This window comes from Scatophagus argus, chromosome 9 (genome assembly GCF_020382885.2).
Source record: "Scatophagus argus isolate fScaArg1 chromosome 9, fScaArg1.pri, whole genome shotgun sequence".
NCBI classification, from domain to species: domain Eukaryota; kingdom Metazoa; phylum Chordata; class Actinopteri; family Scatophagidae; genus Scatophagus; species Scatophagus argus.
The window spans coordinates 16,752,671-16,768,453 of NC_058501.1; the positions used below are offsets into that span (position 1 = coordinate 16,752,671).

Genomic DNA, 15,783 nt, shown 5'->3' on the forward strand with positions numbered 1-15,783 from the left:
CACACAACCTACATTACAAACTGTGTTGCGGAGTTTTGAAGAAGCGAGCGCTCATTAGACAGGTTAATAAAAAAGTAAGTGCCCAGTCATTACTAAACAGCAGTTACGCTGGCTGAGTACAGCACCAGTTAGCTGAACAGTTATGGAGTCATTGCTGAAAAGCTAATATTAGCTAAGCTGACTGTCACCAAGCTAACAGCACTGCAAGACCATAACATAATAACACAAGACATTATCTCACTGTGTATTATTTTATTTCACATGGCCACATTGCAACAGAAACACAAAGCAGCATCTTACTACTCACACAAGCCTTGCTGCAACTCGAAAGCTATTTTTCTCAGTTTTTTTCTTATTCTCAGTTTAGCAGTTGTAGTGAATGGAAAAACACCAGCATTTATTTTTCTCCATAGACTTAATAATGATAGATTTAATGGTCACACCAGAGGAAGTCATAGGTAGGTTTCACAGTCCAAGAAGCTTGAAGGCATCTCTTAAATCATCTATTTCACAGGGCTGAGAAACAAAGAAACAAAGAAAATATGTCATTATTAGAATTTTAAACAAATCATTGTTGGTTTGACCTAATCCTGTTGGTTGAGGAAAAACGGGCAGTATAGTAAAACTACCTGGAGGATGCGGCTGAGTTTTCTGGTAAGGCGTACAGAGTTTCGATGCAGCTCTTCCCATGCCTTAAAGTTGCTCTGCTTACGGGCCACAAAGGTCTGCCAGCAATAGAAGAAGTCTGAAAATGGAGGGAAAGAAATAATCATTGTTTCTGACATCCAGAGAGCGAAAACAGTCGCTTGGAGTTTGACTGCATGTATGCTCTCTTTTTAAATCGCTATCATATACACAGCCTACAGCTTTGAGAAGGTCGCCAGTTTGATTCCACCCCAGACTGGCAGGAGTGATTGATCACCCCCCCATTATTTGGCCTTTGAGCAAGGCACATAACCCCCCCAATTGCTCCCCAGGCGCCTGACATGGCAGCCCACTGCTCCTGTGTGTTTCACTGCATGTTGCATGTGTGTGTGTTTCAATCAGTGATGAGTTAAATGCAGATAAAGAATTTTGGTGTATGTATAAAAAATATACTGACAAAGTAAAGTTTGAAGTTTTGAAGTTATGCCGCTACCTTTGTAACTCATGACTGTGATCTGCACACCAGCTTTTGTCAGCATTCTTAATCCCTCTCTTTCACGGCTGTCCTCCATGTCACAGAAGTAAAGACGAGAGACGAAGATCCTGAGCCGAAGATTAGGTGTCTGGTGAAGGAACTGGCACAGTCTGGCAGAACAGTTAGCACAGGGGGACCAGGAGCAGAACCAGGTGATGGAGTAACTTAGCCTCTTCTCTCCAGTACCTGCATACCCCCACAAGCCAGGACACAAGGCTCCCAGGTAGCGCAGGAACAGGAGCTATGGAGAAATAAGGAAGGGAGGAAATAAGAAGGATAAAATCATCCAGTACTTTCAGTTGTTATTTTCTGCCTTTCCCCCGACCAGGCCATTCTGTATATGCTCCCCCATCTTGACCACATTACTCACCTCTACATGGCAGCCATTGCGATTGCGGAGGTGTCCAAAGTCAAAAGTTAAGGTGTCTGGGCCCACTCGCCTCTTCACCACAAAGCAGAGATATGTCTCATGCCGACCCCTAGCCCAGCGTACGTTCTTGTAATGGTAGATAAACTTTTTTCTGGGCAAAAGCACACTGAGACAAAAGGAAAATATGCCCTTTTTATTAGTTAATGAAATGTGGATGTGATAGAGAAGAGAAGCCCATTACAGTGGGTACAGTACAGTACAGCTTACCTACAGAATGTTTTCTTTCTCTCTTTTAGTTTTTTTGTTAGTTTGCTTTTACATAAACTTTGTGTTTAGAATTTATCAGTCAACATTTCATCAGTAATAATAACGCAGTTCTCTTGCTGTCTTGTAAACTAACATCTTTGGTGACAGATACAATGAAAGAAAGTCATTTTATGCCAGGAAAGTCCGAGACATATTCTGTTACAGGACTCAGTTAATCACCTTTTTAACGTATCATTATTCAGATGACTCACACATGAATTCTGGTTTTAATCTGGTAAGTTTAAACAATAAACTAATGTAAAACCTGTGGTTAACCAAATATGTGTCAAGGACAGTCAGAAGACAACTAACATTCACTGCTTTTTCTCGCTCTCGGTTTCACTAATTTTAGCAAAAGTCATTAATACTGAAACCTCAATTTGTAGTGCTCAAAGGTGGTATACCGCTATACTTATTAAAACAGAATGCTACTGAAGGATATCTTATCTTATCAGAGATTCATCCTTTATAAAAAATTAATAAAAGTCTTCTTTTCTCAATTCTTCCAGTTATTAGTATGCACATGTAATCTATCTAACTGTGTCAAATAGAAAGACATATACAACATAGAAACAGAATGTATCCATTTTGCTCACCTGTCTAGCTTTGTAATCATTTTGAAAGGCGCGCTTTCCTTTATCACACTGCGGGCGTGGGGTAATGAATGAAGGTAAATGAGAAAGAGAGAAAGTGTGTGTGAGTGTGTGTGTGTGTGTGTGTGTGTGTGAGTGAGTGTGTGTGTGTGTGTGTGTGTGTGTGTGTGTGTGTGTGTGTGTGTGTGTGTGTGTGCGCGCTGAGAGGGTTAAAGGAAGGGAACTGAGAGCATATACCTCTAAACATAAACATCCTGCATACAACAGTGGCAGCTTCTGGTTGGACAGGAAGATTTTTTAAAGTAAGTTTAGGGGGCGTGATGCAAATGATATGGATTGTTTTACTGTAGAACAATTAAAGCCATAAATGAATTACTCATTTGTCTGATTCTATTCAAGGACATCGTGGTTTTAATGTGTTTTGAAACATTTAACATTTGCTCACACTATGATTGAAGTCAAACCATTCATTTGGTGCCAGGCAGTAAAGTAGGCAGATTGCACAACAAAGATTCTTACAAACTAATCTTTGTGACCACACATGAGAGAAGGAGTGTTTGACGTGATTTGTAACCTTTGGTGTTTTTCACAGACGTCAGTAAACTGAGCCAACTGGCTGGAACTTTCCAAACATTCAAGACTCATCCAGTCACTGGCCCCTCCGCTTTGGTCTCCTCAGATCATTAACTAAAAACTTCCAGATACCTTCTCACCTTGATCTACAGTCGGATCACTGCAGACCCCGCCTGCTATTCATCCTTTCCACCTACCTTGTTCCTCCACCTCTTCTAGGCCCCAAGATTTGGCGGAGCTGTAGGCATTCCCAGACTTCAGAAGCCCTGACACCTACTTTGTCCTCTGATCTGGGTTTTCCCAAACTGTGTCAGGCTGGGAGCAGGACTGTAATCAACCTCCCTCACCCTACGTGTCTGCTAGCATGGCCAGCCAGCTGACCGACCGCAGTGTGTGGATAAATCTCACTCATAAGCCTTTGAACCATCGGATGCTGTCATCCATCCTTGCCAAATCAGGATGTGTATTATTTTGCTCTCGTCTTTTCTTTGCTCTGTCTGTTTTAGCTCTGGCTGAGTCTGCTCACTCAGTGGCACTGCATGCAGGCATCCTGCTTTCCCATGACTCCCCTCACCCTCTCATGCACTCTGTGGTTTGGGGAATTCACCGTTTCCCAGGGTGGCTGTTTTTGGAGTGCATCTGTGTGCGTATGTGAACATGTGTGCGTTAGCCATCTGTGTGAACATGTCATTAACGCAGTCTATATGTTATACATCATCTGGAACTAATTTATCTAATATATCCCATGATTGCGTGGTGCCCCAAAGTTTAGACTGATTAATGTATGTGTGTTTCTGCATGCTCTGAGTGACCTCACATAATATTGCATTACTCTGACGCTGCACTAAGACTAATGTCTCTGCACATTTGATCTTGTGTGCATGTGTCTTTTCTCGACTTCAAGAGTCTGATCAAATGCCAAACTGAATGTAACCACTTCCCACCCAGCTCTCTGGGTTTGACCACAGTTGACCAAGGTCATCTCACAGTCGCACATGAACGCTCACATGCACCACCATGTCTTTCTTGCTTTGCCTGTGTGTGTGTGGTGGAGTAGTACAGCATGGCCAGACATGGCTGTGCATTTAACCCGTAGTCAGGGGCAGAAACCGGGTGTAGGAAATGCCAAGTCATACTTTCCGAAACCCACCCGCCCACACCCTGAACACGCGCACACAAACACTCGCACACAGCCATACCGTGCAGACGCACATGACCACAGTCACAAACAGACTTTCTTTCCAGTGTGTGAACTCACATCTGTTTCCTGACAACAATAATAACTACAGATCGGGCAACTGGAGGCACAGCTAACAGGTGTCTGCTCTTTGACAGCCATGGAGAAACAACGTGATGATGACCAAAAAGTGTCACCAGTAAAAATACAGCTTTCACAGAGTAGTAGTAGCAGTAGAAATGGCCTGACCATACACTTACTCGTGCAAGTAACAACAGTGTTACTGGGTGTGCTGCTTTTTCATCACAATTAATTAAAGGACTCCGATTTTCCACTACAGCTTGCATGATTTAGAGTTTGCAGTATAGGTCTATATTTGTCTTCACAGGTGAGATACGCTTCTTTCCCACACACACATTAACGTTGTACAAACATCCTGTGGTGTTTATCTGTGGCACCATGATGCTACACTGACATCGTCTGAGGTTAGCAGTGTAGGCAGCTGAGCAATGTGAGCATGAGGGCTGCTAACCATATTAAGGTTAGCCTCAGACTGAGGCTATGTGCATTCCCCCACTTAGTCACATAAACTGTCACCTGCAAACCACACACTTTCTTCAGTCAGAATACCAGATGCAAATTTTAATGTGCTGCATTAAAATCAGCCATGCAAATTAGTTTTGAAACATTTATTATTCAGTAGATTTATGTGGTTACTACCAATTCCAAGGCAGCAACTAGCAATTATTATTTGTAATTAATCAGTTAAAGTTTGTTGAAGTTTCATAGTCAATGAGTCAAAGGGAGTGAGTTTATAATGATGTTTGAGAGGGTGTAAAAAAGTTCATTTTTAACTTGACAACATTATATTACGCAGAGTTCTGAATTCTGCATGTAAAACAAAGAAAACAATAACGAAAGAATAAAAATGCTGAGGCAAATGGAGGGAGCACTGTTTTTGCAGACTCATGGAGCAACAAACACTACATCAAGGAGAGCAACGGCAGCCAAAGGGCGCAAAAAGATAAAAGCAGATAAATTCTGCACCTTCATGTAAACCACACATACTTCCTCCTATACAGTAACTGTACGTCTTCCTACACATCTGCATGGTTTCACACACACACACACTACATTTATATGTTTGAGAAAAGAACAACACAAAAACACGTTTAGGAAACACATTCTACATAAATATTTTATTTTGATGCAAATGATGAGAGAACTGTGACAGTGAAGCCTCATTATGTCATTGTTGAAGTACTAGATAATAAACCATTGGTTTTATGAAAATGTAGAGATGGTACTTTATACGATGATGATGATGATGAGGTATAAATATGCTCAGAACAGCAACACAAACAGTAAATAAATACTGGCATAAATAAACAAATAGTCAATAAATTCTTAACTTAAACAAATATCCAAACAAATTGCAGCAATGACATTACTTCCATCAGCAGAAATCCAGAGTCTTATTTACTTTTAGACACTCCCTGCAACACTTTTTTCTATCCATTAGTCCATCATCACTCAATCACAGGTCTTTGTAAAACACCTTAGTGAGGGGGTATCCCAGAAAGCTTCTCTGAGGAGTCTCCAGGTTTTTTTCCTCGCTGTCTTCTTCATCAGGCCCCTCCCCAAGTTGCAGAAAACCCAGCTTCCTGAAGAAGACCTCCCCCACCTTGGAGGGGTAGGGGACGTGTGCATACACTCTATGAGCACCAGTCTCCCTCTCTCTCTGTTCCAGACTTTGGACTAGCAGCCGACCCAGGCCCTCCCTGCGGTACCAGCTGCCCGTCACCAATCTGCAGATCCTCCTGATGCCTGCTCGATTCTCACTTTCTCTGAAGATGCAACCCAGGATGTCACCCTCGCAGTCTGCAACCCAGACCTGCCCCGCTGTCTGTTCCCTCTCTGGGGTGACCTTCTCTGACATCTCTTTGTCCTTGTCTTTGGGGTCAATTCTGCGTCTTTGCTGAGTAAAAGACATAAGATTATTTGTGCTGTAACATTTGGTCACTAGAATTAAGTGATTACTACCCAAAAACTAGGAATTTCCCCCAAACCGGTAGACTAACCCTTTTAATCACTGGCGTCTTGCCACTGATCCTGGAGTAGGGATTCTGCAGCGTCTCATCCTGTGTCCCTCTGTAGCTGCTCCCCATGTAGTCCCAGTAGGGGCGGCTGCTGCCCAGAACCCCTATGGACCGCGGTATGGTGATCTTGAGAAAGACAGTTAGCAGGAAGACAGGAATAGCAAGTGCTAGGATAAAGGAGTGGACAAGGCAGCGCAAGATTGAGGAGAAGACAGCCAGGATGAAGAGGCAGAGCGGACGAGTAAGGATGTGCAAGATGAGACGGTTTTCTGTGCCCTCACAGCCCTCCTGGAGACACATTGATAGAAATTAAAAAAAATAAATCAACAGAAAGCTCAAAAGAAAAAGAGCAAATTCCCACCACAATCAGTGGCAGCATCTAAAACTTTGTCTAAGTATTCTGTACAAACCTTGATAAGGGCTTTGACCACCTCTATGTCATCCTCCTTCATCCTCCTCATCACCACCTGATCCAGCTCCAGCCTCACCATGTTTAGGCTTTACACTCTAACAGTAGGGTTGCAAACTCCAACATCCAAACAGTGTGCAAAGGGGCCCTACAAAAACACATTTGAAGAAGAGTTAATGAACAGAAGGTTGTAATTTTTCTTGGACAGGTGATCGTGAAATGCAACTTTGGGACGTTTGACACCAAACCATGCCGAGCTAATAGTATTGTAGACCCACAGACATGTCAGTGATCCATTGTGTTATCTATAGCCTACTATGACACACATGTTGTACTTTAAATGGGCTATATTATGAGATGTAGTAGATTTCGCTTACTGTGAGCCAGTATGTAACATCAGTCACCCCGACTCCAAACAGAGACACATGGGGATTATAGAGGATTTGTAGCACGCGAGTGCCACCATTATTTTGTGTACCATGCACGCCATTCTCGCTTCCATATATACACGTTAACAGTGTGATCATCAAAGGGTATAGTCGAAAGCGAAAAGACCATGTTTAAAGCCTTATATGGTTCTTACAGTACCGCGCTCAGACGCGTCACCCCCCGTTTCCGCTTACCTTGTGCACCACGCAGCTCAAATTAAACTGAAAAGAGGAGACACACACTGAATTTATCTCTGTTTTCTGAAGGTCCACGCACGTTTTTCCACCTTTGATTGAATGGCCACAGAGTCGTTTCTTGCTGAAGGGAGGAATTCTGAATACAAACGTACTCTCTTTTATGTCCCGTTGCACGTTCACAAGGCTCCAGTTTACGCTATTTGCGTGTGTAAAATCCGCACTGCGCAACGGCTACGAGAATAGCAAACGCAACACAACACCGTTCTAGACAGCGCTCCCAACGTAACAGTGCTGTGTTGAGTCCATTAAAAACGAAAAACTCAAACTAGGAGAAAAGAAATGAGAAAAGGCAAACCCATTAAAGGTATTAACAGATTTATTAATAATTAATTAAGGTACTATTTATTATTAACATTGTGAACAAAATTGGTCATGTATAACATTTATTCTCAGAAATGTGTTTAATAAACTGCCAATGACAGTATCATTTAAACTAATATGTTTAGGAAAAGTCCATGTACAGCCTATTTGAATGTATAACATTTCTAGTATGTGGCACCATGGAATTACGACACAGTACTCATCTAACTGCATGTTCTCCCTCAGTTCCAGGAGAACCCAAAGCGGCTAAAGTGCTAGCACACTGAGCCCACAAATAGTGAGGTATTCATTCATTCATTCACTCACTCACTCACTCACATTGCCTTCATCTCTAACATGCACACTGGTTTTAGTTGGAGAACTGCATCTCTTTATTAGCTATAGGTCCATTTCTTATTGTGTCTTCAGTTGATGTCTGTACCTCCGTATTGTCTGTAGAATTCTGTTCCTTCACAGACCTTTCCTTTACCTCTGCTGTGACACTCTCATATTTGATGTCACTACTCTCTGTGATCTCCTCATCTCCTTCTCTCTCCACTCTTCCTTCTCTTAAGCTGCTGGTGCTGACCTCAATTATGACAATTTCCTCTCCACTCTCCAGCTGAAATATACTTTCCATCGCGTCTCCAGCCTCAGTAACCCTACCACTTGCAGCATTGCAACCTGCCCCTTCTTCTCCAATCATTCCCCCTTCGCCTTCTATCAGGGCTATCATCTGCATACCCCCCTCAGGTTCCTGCTCCATTTTGCCCTCACCCCCAAGTTCAAACACCACCTCCTGCCCATCAAGTGGCACCAAACTTTGGGTAGGTGCACAGGAAAGCTGCAGGCTGGTTTCTTGCCCTTGGCTGAAGGCAGCACTGGATGGACCACTGTCCTGTGCCTCAGTGTGAAAATGTAGGACATAAGATTCTCCCTGGCTGCCTTCCTCTCCCATCTGTTGCTGTCTCTGCTTTTCACCTCCCCATTCCTGCAGCAGTGACATCATTCCTTCCTTATCTCCTCCCGTTTTCCCCTCACCTTGCTCATTTGTCTTGAACTGCAACACAAGTGATTTTCCCTCACCACCCATTCCTCCATCTACTGCTTCTCCTGGTGAACTCCCTTCAAACTGTAACACGTATGACTTCCCACCCTCCTCAATATTCATCTCCTCCTTTGCCTGTTCTTCATGATCAAAGCATAACACAAACTGTTTCCCTGTCATGGTCTCCTCTGTCCTTATTTGCCCTAAAGTGGTATGGGGGTTCCTTTCTGCTGTGGCAGAGACAGGAGTACAAACTGATGTTGTGACTTCAGTGGTGGCTGGTGTAACCATGTTAACAGTTGATGGGGGTCCAGAGGTGTCCATTGTGGGGGCGACAGTGGTGGAAGATGTAAGAATTGGGACAGTAGTGCAAGATGTTGACAGGGGACAGTGCGACACTGAGGATACAGATGATGGTAATGACTCTGTGATGGTGTTACTGGCAGTAATTATTTGTGTAGCACCGGTCACATTACAGTTTGGTACAGACAGAGCTCCACCTACAGCTTGACTGACAGGAGTTGTTGTAGATTTCTGAAGAATAGCTTTTGGTTTGCGCCCCCTTCTCCCCCGTGCTGTCCGTGTGCTTTTCCCTAATATGGGCTTGGTTAATAGGGAGTTGGCTGAGAGGGTGTGCATTGGTGTGGCTGGAGAATTTGTATTGTTATTATTGTTGGTGATTATGATTCTGGTCTGCTGCTGCTGCTGTGATAACGTTGGAAACTGGGGCATCTGAGTCTGCGTTTGGTTTAGGACGGGCTGGAGTGCCTGGATAGCCTGAAGCACAGGGAGGGTCTGAGGCTCCGGAGCTGGTGGAGGGTTGTTTGCCGTTGGGACGAGAATCAAGCTGGACTGGCTGCCATTGTTGGAGGGGCATTGTAGAAGGAAGAAGTTTTGCGGCTGGGATGGAGGAGGTGGTGGTGGTGGGGGTGGAGGAGGCGGAGGGGCTGGCGTAGGGGATGACAGCGGAATGAGCTGCAGGCCGCTAGCTGTCTGAATCATAAAGTAGTTCTGGGAGGTGTTTGGGGGAATATTAAGTGCTGGCTGGGACACAATCAGGCTGCCGTGGTTTCCTGAGGTTTCCAAGGTGATGGGGTTGATCAGGGTTGTCGTGGTTGTTACTCCACCAACACTGGCTTTTACAGCCACTCCATCTTTTGCTCCTCCTCCAGGGCAAGGCAGAGGAACACCGCTGCCATGGGTACGGATGTGTCTCTGCAAATAGGAGTGCATGACAAACTCCTTAGAGCAGTACGGACATTTGAAGTCCTTGCTTGAGGAGTGTGTGCGAAGGTGGAGCTGGAGGTTGGAGGAGTGTGTAAAGCTTTTATGGCAGTATGTGCACTGAAAGGGTCTCTCGCCAGAATGGGTGCGTTCATGCTGCTCTCAGAAATAAGAAGAAAAAGGAGAAATTAAGAAAACAGTTTAGCTTTAGCTTACAACTAAAAATGTAAAGAAGTTCATAGTTAAATCTCTGCAGACTTCACTGACCTGTTTGAGGTTTGATGTCTGTGAGAAAGACTTTGAGCAGATGGAGCAGGTATGAGGCCGCAGACCAGAGTGCATCTGGCTGTGTCTCCGTAGACAGCTGGTGTTCTTGAAGGACTTGCCACACTCCTTACACACATAGGGCCTCTCGCCTGTGTGCTGCCTCAAGTGGTACTGGTAGTGAGAGCTCCATTTGAAAGTGAGAGGGCAGTGGGGGCACTGGAATGCCCGAACACCTGTGTGTACCTGGGTAAGGTAAACACAAGAGAATAGCTTACTTTTTGGTATTGTGTTATACATTGTTTAACATTCAATCATATTTACAGTACAAAAAAAAGAAAGTATCAGCTGGACTGTCTTTTGCCTTTACGTAAAGAAAACAATGAAATCCATGGTTCACATTTATTTTCTTTCTAAATGCAGCCAAAAAGTGGAAATATCAAAAAATGTGTGAACAGTGCAATCGAAATTTAAGTGTTATGTGATAACAGCCACTTCAACACAAAAAAAGTTCTGAGTAGAGAGTGTGCTATTGTGTTAAAGGGAATGTTTATCGCTTTTAGTGTTGCCTGGATTGATTAATCTGTGGGGTTGTGAATTGTACTAGACGGCTGCAGTCCATGTAAATCATAAGTTTTACAGTCATATAGGATTTAACACCCAGATGATGGCTCTCTCCTTTGTAAACCTAAGTCCTGTGTAAATTCCTTGCAACAGAAAATTAAGCCTTACCCTCTGATGGATTGAAAGAAGCGATGACCTCTTGAAGCTCTTTCCACATTCAGTGCAGCGGTAAGGCCTTTCCCCAGTGTGATCCCTCATGTGGTACTTTAGCCCTGATGAACCTTTGAAGGCTTTTCCACACTCTGAACAGCGGTATGGTCTCTCTGTATGAAAGTGTGTGAAAGTTCAAATTAAAATTCACATATAATGCTAATGTAGAAATGATCATAGTAAAGAACCTGTTTAGCATTTATTTTGAGGAAAAAGGCAAATCAAGTCAAGTTCCTTGGTTGCTATACGATAAATGTATTAAACAAACAATTTGGTACTGGATACAGTATAGCTGGCCTGCATTAAGAGAGCTGCCAGTGCAGAGGAAAAGCACATCATACCAAACACACAGCTTGCTTGGCTCCTTCTTCCTACTGTATAATCAAATCTTCATGTCGAAACATATTTTTCAGTCTGTCCTGCTATGTAAATGTCTTTACCTCCAGCAGGGGTGCTCTTATTGGCTGTCTTTTTGGGGGCTCTGGTTGGTTTGGCCGGTTGCTCCTCTTGCTCCTCACCGACGGCAATGATGTCAACATGGATCTCCCTCTGGCCTTCTTGCTGCTTGTCAGCCTGGCTGGGAGAGGAGGGAAGCGGAAGAGACAGGGAAAGGGAAGGAGGACACACTATTTCAGCCTCTGCCTCAGCCAGGAGACGTTGCTCAGGGGTGTGGGAGTGTTGGTGGGTGAGGAGTGAGGAGAGAAGGGGGAAAGAACGGTCGCAGGCTGAGCAGCTGAACTGGGAACGGGACTGTGATGAGAGAGAGTGCATCTGGAGAAACAAAAGGGGAACACAGGAAGCACAGATTATTTTGAAACACATACATCAAAATTCAATGTATCAAAGTCACTGCTCAAGACACAATCCATTGCTGTAATATGTATAAGTTGTATACCAGTTGGAGAGCATTCTCACCAGTGATACATGTCTGTTGAGGCCTCCACTGGTCTTGAAGGTCTTATTGCAGTAGCCACATGACAGCCCTGCCCATGTGGTTCTGGTCTCTGGCTGAACGGTCTCGGAGCTCTGAGTCACCTCGGTGAAGCTCTGCAGCAGGTCAAACTGGGCCTGGGTGGTGCCCACATTCTGAGGACAGACCAAAGGAAGTAATGCATATATATATATATACATATATATATATATATATTATATAAATACACTGATTGAACTCAAGCGCTTTTTAGCGTAGGTAGGTATTTATCAATTAAAGTTATATCACAGAAATAGAAAAGTGTTTATTGACCTTCAGGAGTACAGTCATTTCCTTTCAAAACACAACAAACACATAAATTGCACAACATAAAACTTAGCTTCATAATCAGACTTTTGCCATTTTGTTTCACTTCATTGTTTCAGACTGACGTTCTGTTTATGTTAGCTTGTACTGTTTTCTTCAGACCAATCAGCAGCAAGTGACACATTCATAACACTAGCATCATTTCAGTTGGCACAAAAACTGCAGTGGCAGTTTCTAGGAAATAGAAAAAAATTGGTCACATTGTAGATCAACTCAAATCTCATCCACACGTGTCACAATTTTCTGACTTTGTTTTTCATGAATGTGGCTAGTTATCTGGCTAGCTATATAGGAAGATGGAGTCCCCATTTCAAATCTGACTTACTAACCTTTGATTGACAACTAGGGCAGACAGTAAATAAGCACAACACCAGACCTATTTGAATTGCTACACAAATCTCAGATGTGGGTGGCAATTCAGAAGTCTGGAACCAGGCAACACACTCGTGACCTGATTCCCTCTCTGAATACTACAAATCACTTCACATTTTTATTCAGTAATATAGGTGGGTTTTACTTCTCTTTTCACATTTATCCATTTGATCCGATAACTTACTGTATTGCTGCCATCTGCTCCCTCAGTAAGTCCAAGGATCACCTCTGCTGTCTGTCCGTTTTCAGTCACGGTGGTCGTCTCCACCACCTCTTCAAAATCAGCCAGCAGATGGCCAGCTCCCACCAGTCCATCCCCAACCTCCATCCCTGCCCCAGGCCCCGCCTCTGCATTGGCCCCATGTTCCTCGGGAGCCATGTGGATGGACTGGTGCTCCTCTAGTTCTGTTCGCGTGCCAAAGGTGTGGCTGCAGCTGCCACAGCTGTACAGCAGCACACTGGCCCCGGTGTCTGTGCTCAGGTGAACCTCTGTCCCGATGGCCCTAGATGCACACACATCCCCCCCGGAGGAAGTGAGGGTGAGCTGGGGGAGAAGGCTCGGATTTTGGCCGGATGAGGTGGTTGAAAGGAACACTTCTTCCATCCCCACCCCGACTCCATCAGTTCCTTCCTGGCTCACAAATCTCACCATGTCTGTCAGCATGGACGATGTCACTTCCTCTGCCCCTACCACCACCTCCACTACCTCATTTCCCTTCCTTGCCTCCTCTCCCCTCTTCCCCTCCTTCCCTGCTGCATTGAGGTTGGTGTGTGAGTTCTTGTGCAGGGCAAGGTTTGATGAGTGTGTGAAGCTTCGTCCACACTCATTGCAGATGTAGGGCCTTTCACCTGTATGTATCCTCATGTGCTGCCTCAGGTTGGTAGACTGAGTGAAAGATTTTTTGCACACTGAGCAGGTGTAAGGCTTGAGACCAAGGTGGACATTCTTGTGTCGCCGCAGACTGCTTGAGTTCTTGAAGGCCTTCGGGCAGGTGTCACAGGGGTATGGACACTCTCCAGTATGCTGGCGCAGGTGATACTGGTAATGAGAACTCCATTTAAAGGTCAGGGGGCAATAGGGGCACAAGAAGGTACGTGCTCCAGTGTGGACACTCTGATGGACCTGAAGGATGAAAGAGAAACACATGTGAAATCTCGCTCATTTGTAAGCACTTCATTTTCCAAGACACCGTATATCTCACCTGGAGTAGAGAGGAGCGTTTGAAAGCTTTACCACAGTCCTGACATTTGTAAGGCTTCTCCCCTGAGTGGGATCTGCAAAAGAAAAGTGACTATTCAGGAAGACACAGGTAATTATAATTAAGTAATGTAATAATGTCATAATAGGTGTGACACATGATGAGAATAGGAATATGCGGCGATGCTTGTGATACGTCTTATACAGTGGCACCAAACTGTGTTTAATTTAAATAATTTTAATTTTGATGTTACAAAGTTTTATATATACTTCAGTTTGAACAGACTTTACTAATGCTAAGTGAGGCAGTGAGATGGATCCAATCCAGTTTGCTCCTTAAACTTCTTTCTGTAAGCATTCTAATCTCTGACTGATGGAAGATGCTATCATAGTGCACTTCTGCATTGCAATTTTTCACTCTTCCTCCTATTCATTTCATTACAATGCTGCAATACAATAATAAATATTGTAAAGAGAATTTATAAAGTCTTTTATTATGGGTACCGTTGGTGGTAGAGCAGAGCTGAGGAGCCCTTGAAGGCCTTGGGGCAGAGGTTGCAGCGGTATGGTCGCTCATTGTTGTGGCTCCGTTGGTGGTGTGTCAGCCTGGACGACCACCGGAAGCTCTTTCCACAGTCCATACACTGGAAGGGATGGTCCGATTGCTCGGGCTGCTGGGCTGGTCCTGACATGGACGAAGTCACCATGTCCAGAACCACCTCTTCTCCACCTTCTACTACTGCCTTGTCTCCATCCACCAGCTCCCCTCTGTCCCTTTCATCCTCACCATCCTCTCCTGAACCAAGAAGGGACGGGAAAGGAGAGAGGGGGGCGGTGGACTGAGTCGGTAAGAGTTCTGCTTGGACCACTAAGGCCACTGAGTTAGCCATTACCAGAGCAAACTGGTAGCAGTTGAAGGTATTCCTTGGAAGCAGGTGTGAATTAGTTTTGGTGCAGTATCATGTCTTTTTCTTTCACCTTTCTTTGGTTCATATTTTCTTCTGTGTCTTTTAAAAATTCCTTCCCTGTCAGCCACTGGAAACACCAGCTGTCATCCCAAGTAGACAGCTCAGGACAGGTCTGACATAAAGTGAAATGGAAATAAATACAGTATTATAACTTGGTAACTCTTGGTAAGAATGTCCCCTTTAAAATCCACCCCCTGCCTGCCTGCCTCCCTCCCTCCCTCCTGTCTATGAAGCTAGTCCCCCACCACACACACACACACACACACACACACACTCCCCCTCCCTTCCGTCTTTCCTCTGGCTGTCAGTCCGTTTCTGTCCGTCCCCGCAGTGCGGTGCTTACTACCAATATGCCCACTGAAGCTACAGCTAAGTTACACATTCAGCTAACCTCTAAGTGTATCCTAACGTAAGCGGTCAGCTGAGCGAGTGAACACACAACACACACTGAAAAGATCAGTTTTCACTGTATCAACAAAAACAGCTACTGGCCTTCATTTAACGCTAATCTAGCCCTCGTCAGCGCGGAATAGCGTCGTTAAACTGCTCGATAATGATATGCAAGATTTCAGACTGAAGCAGTACTCACCGAGCATCTTTAACTCATCTTAAAGCTATATTGTTGATATTGTGAAAAGGAACTGGGTACCGCAGTGCTAATCCACACAACCTTAACAATAAACACAGCACAAACTAACAGCAGTTCTCCGCCCGATGCCGCCTTCCAAGAACAGCGACGGCGATTGGCTGTTTGCTACAGTAGATAAGCTACTCCCATTGGCCAGTTGCCTCGACAGACAGGTTGACGTTTTTAAAACTTATTTAAAAATATTTTACCTCCATGATTTAATGGGAAACATTTGTCAACGATATAGCAAGAGCTTCAAAAATAAGTCAGTAAGTTTTATTCACGCTGGGGTTCTCTCACTCTGGCGCACAGACTTT

The 15,783-nt window shown here is 44.3% G+C and overlaps 3 protein-coding genes across 4 annotated transcripts; all 3 read right to left on the reverse strand.

Moving 5' to 3' along the window:
* Positions 1–238: 238 nt before the first annotated feature.
* aicda (activation-induced cytidine deaminase) lies at positions 239–2,827 on the reverse strand. Its single transcript, XM_046399284.1, has 5 exons — positions 2,453–2,827; positions 1,551–1,716; positions 1,139–1,421; positions 630–745; positions 239–516 (listed from the first exon to the last, which is right to left on the reverse strand). The coding sequence occupies exons 1-5, from the start codon at positions 2,470–2,472 to the stop codon at positions 466–468; spliced, it is 636 nt and encodes a 211-aa protein (XP_046255240.1). The 5' UTR covers positions 2,473–2,827; the 3' UTR covers positions 239–465.
* A 2,543-nt stretch (positions 2,828–5,370) lies between these two features.
* nat14 (N-acetyltransferase 14 (GCN5-related, putative)) lies at positions 5,371–7,579 on the reverse strand. 2 transcript variants are annotated; one of them, XM_046399270.1, is made up of 4 exons: positions 7,423–7,579; positions 6,709–6,855; positions 6,281–6,586; positions 5,371–6,177 (listed from the first exon to the last, which is right to left on the reverse strand). In XM_046399270.1, the coding sequence occupies exons 2-4, from the start codon at positions 6,787–6,789 to the stop codon at positions 5,737–5,739; spliced, it is 828 nt and encodes a 275-aa protein (XP_046255226.1). In that variant the 5' UTR covers positions 6,790–6,855; positions 7,423–7,579; the 3' UTR covers positions 5,371–5,736. The 2 variants fall into 2 exon arrangements, with proteins under 2 accessions (XP_046255226.1, XP_046255225.1); XM_046399269.1 differs by having other exon boundaries at positions 7,331–7,579.
* Positions 7,580–7,728: 149 nt separating this feature from the next.
* znf628 (zinc finger protein 628) lies at positions 7,729–15,565 on the reverse strand. The gene is made up of 9 exons (XM_046399130.1): positions 15,428–15,565; positions 14,375–14,950; positions 13,875–13,947; positions 12,857–13,795; positions 11,919–12,089; positions 11,444–11,774; positions 10,962–11,116; positions 10,233–10,475; positions 7,729–10,121 (listed from the first exon to the last, which is right to left on the reverse strand). The coding sequence occupies exons 2-9, from the start codon at positions 14,758–14,760 to the stop codon at positions 8,064–8,066; spliced, it is 4,356 nt and encodes a 1,451-aa protein (XP_046255086.1). The 5' UTR covers positions 14,761–14,950; positions 15,428–15,565; the 3' UTR covers positions 7,729–8,063.
* Positions 15,566–15,783: the final 218 nt, after the last annotated feature.

Excerpts from the sequence above, each read along its gene's own strand:
- nat14 (XM_046399270.1), bottom strand. The coding sequence starts at position 6,789 with ATGGTGAGGCTGGAGCTGGATCAGGTGGTGATGAGGAGGATGAAGGAG. Across the intron at positions 6,587-6,708 it reads TGGTCAAAGCCCTTATCAAG|GAGGGCTGTGAGGGCACAGA; the intron begins GTTTGTACAGAA and ends ATGTGTCTCCAG. Across the intron at positions 6,178-6,280 it reads AGACGCCAGTGATTAAAAGG|CAAAGACGCAGAATTGACCC; the intron begins GTTAGTCTACCG and ends TCTTTTACTCAG.
- aicda (XM_046399284.1), bottom strand. The coding sequence starts at position 2,472 with ATGATTACAAAGCTAGACAG. Across the intron at positions 1,422-1,550 it reads GCAATGGCTGCCATGTAGAG|CTCCTGTTCCTGCGCTACCT; the intron begins GTGAGTAATGTG and ends ATTTCTCCATAG. Across the intron at positions 746-1,138 it reads CACAGTCATGAGTTACAAAG|ACTTCTTCTATTGCTGGCAG; the intron begins GTAGCGGCATAA and ends CTCCATTTTCAG.
- znf628 (XM_046399130.1), bottom strand. The coding sequence starts at position 14,760 with ATGGCTAACTCAGTGGCCTTAGTGGTCCAAGCAGAACTCTTACCGACT. Across the intron at positions 12,090-12,856 it reads GAGCAGATGGCAGCAATACA|AATGTGGGCACCACCCAGGC; the intron begins GTAAGTTATCGG and ends GTCTGTCCTCAG. Across the intron at positions 10,476-10,961 it reads TTCTTTCAATCCATCAGAGG|GTACACACAGGTGTTCGGGC; the intron begins GTAAGGCTTAAT and ends TACCTTACCCAG.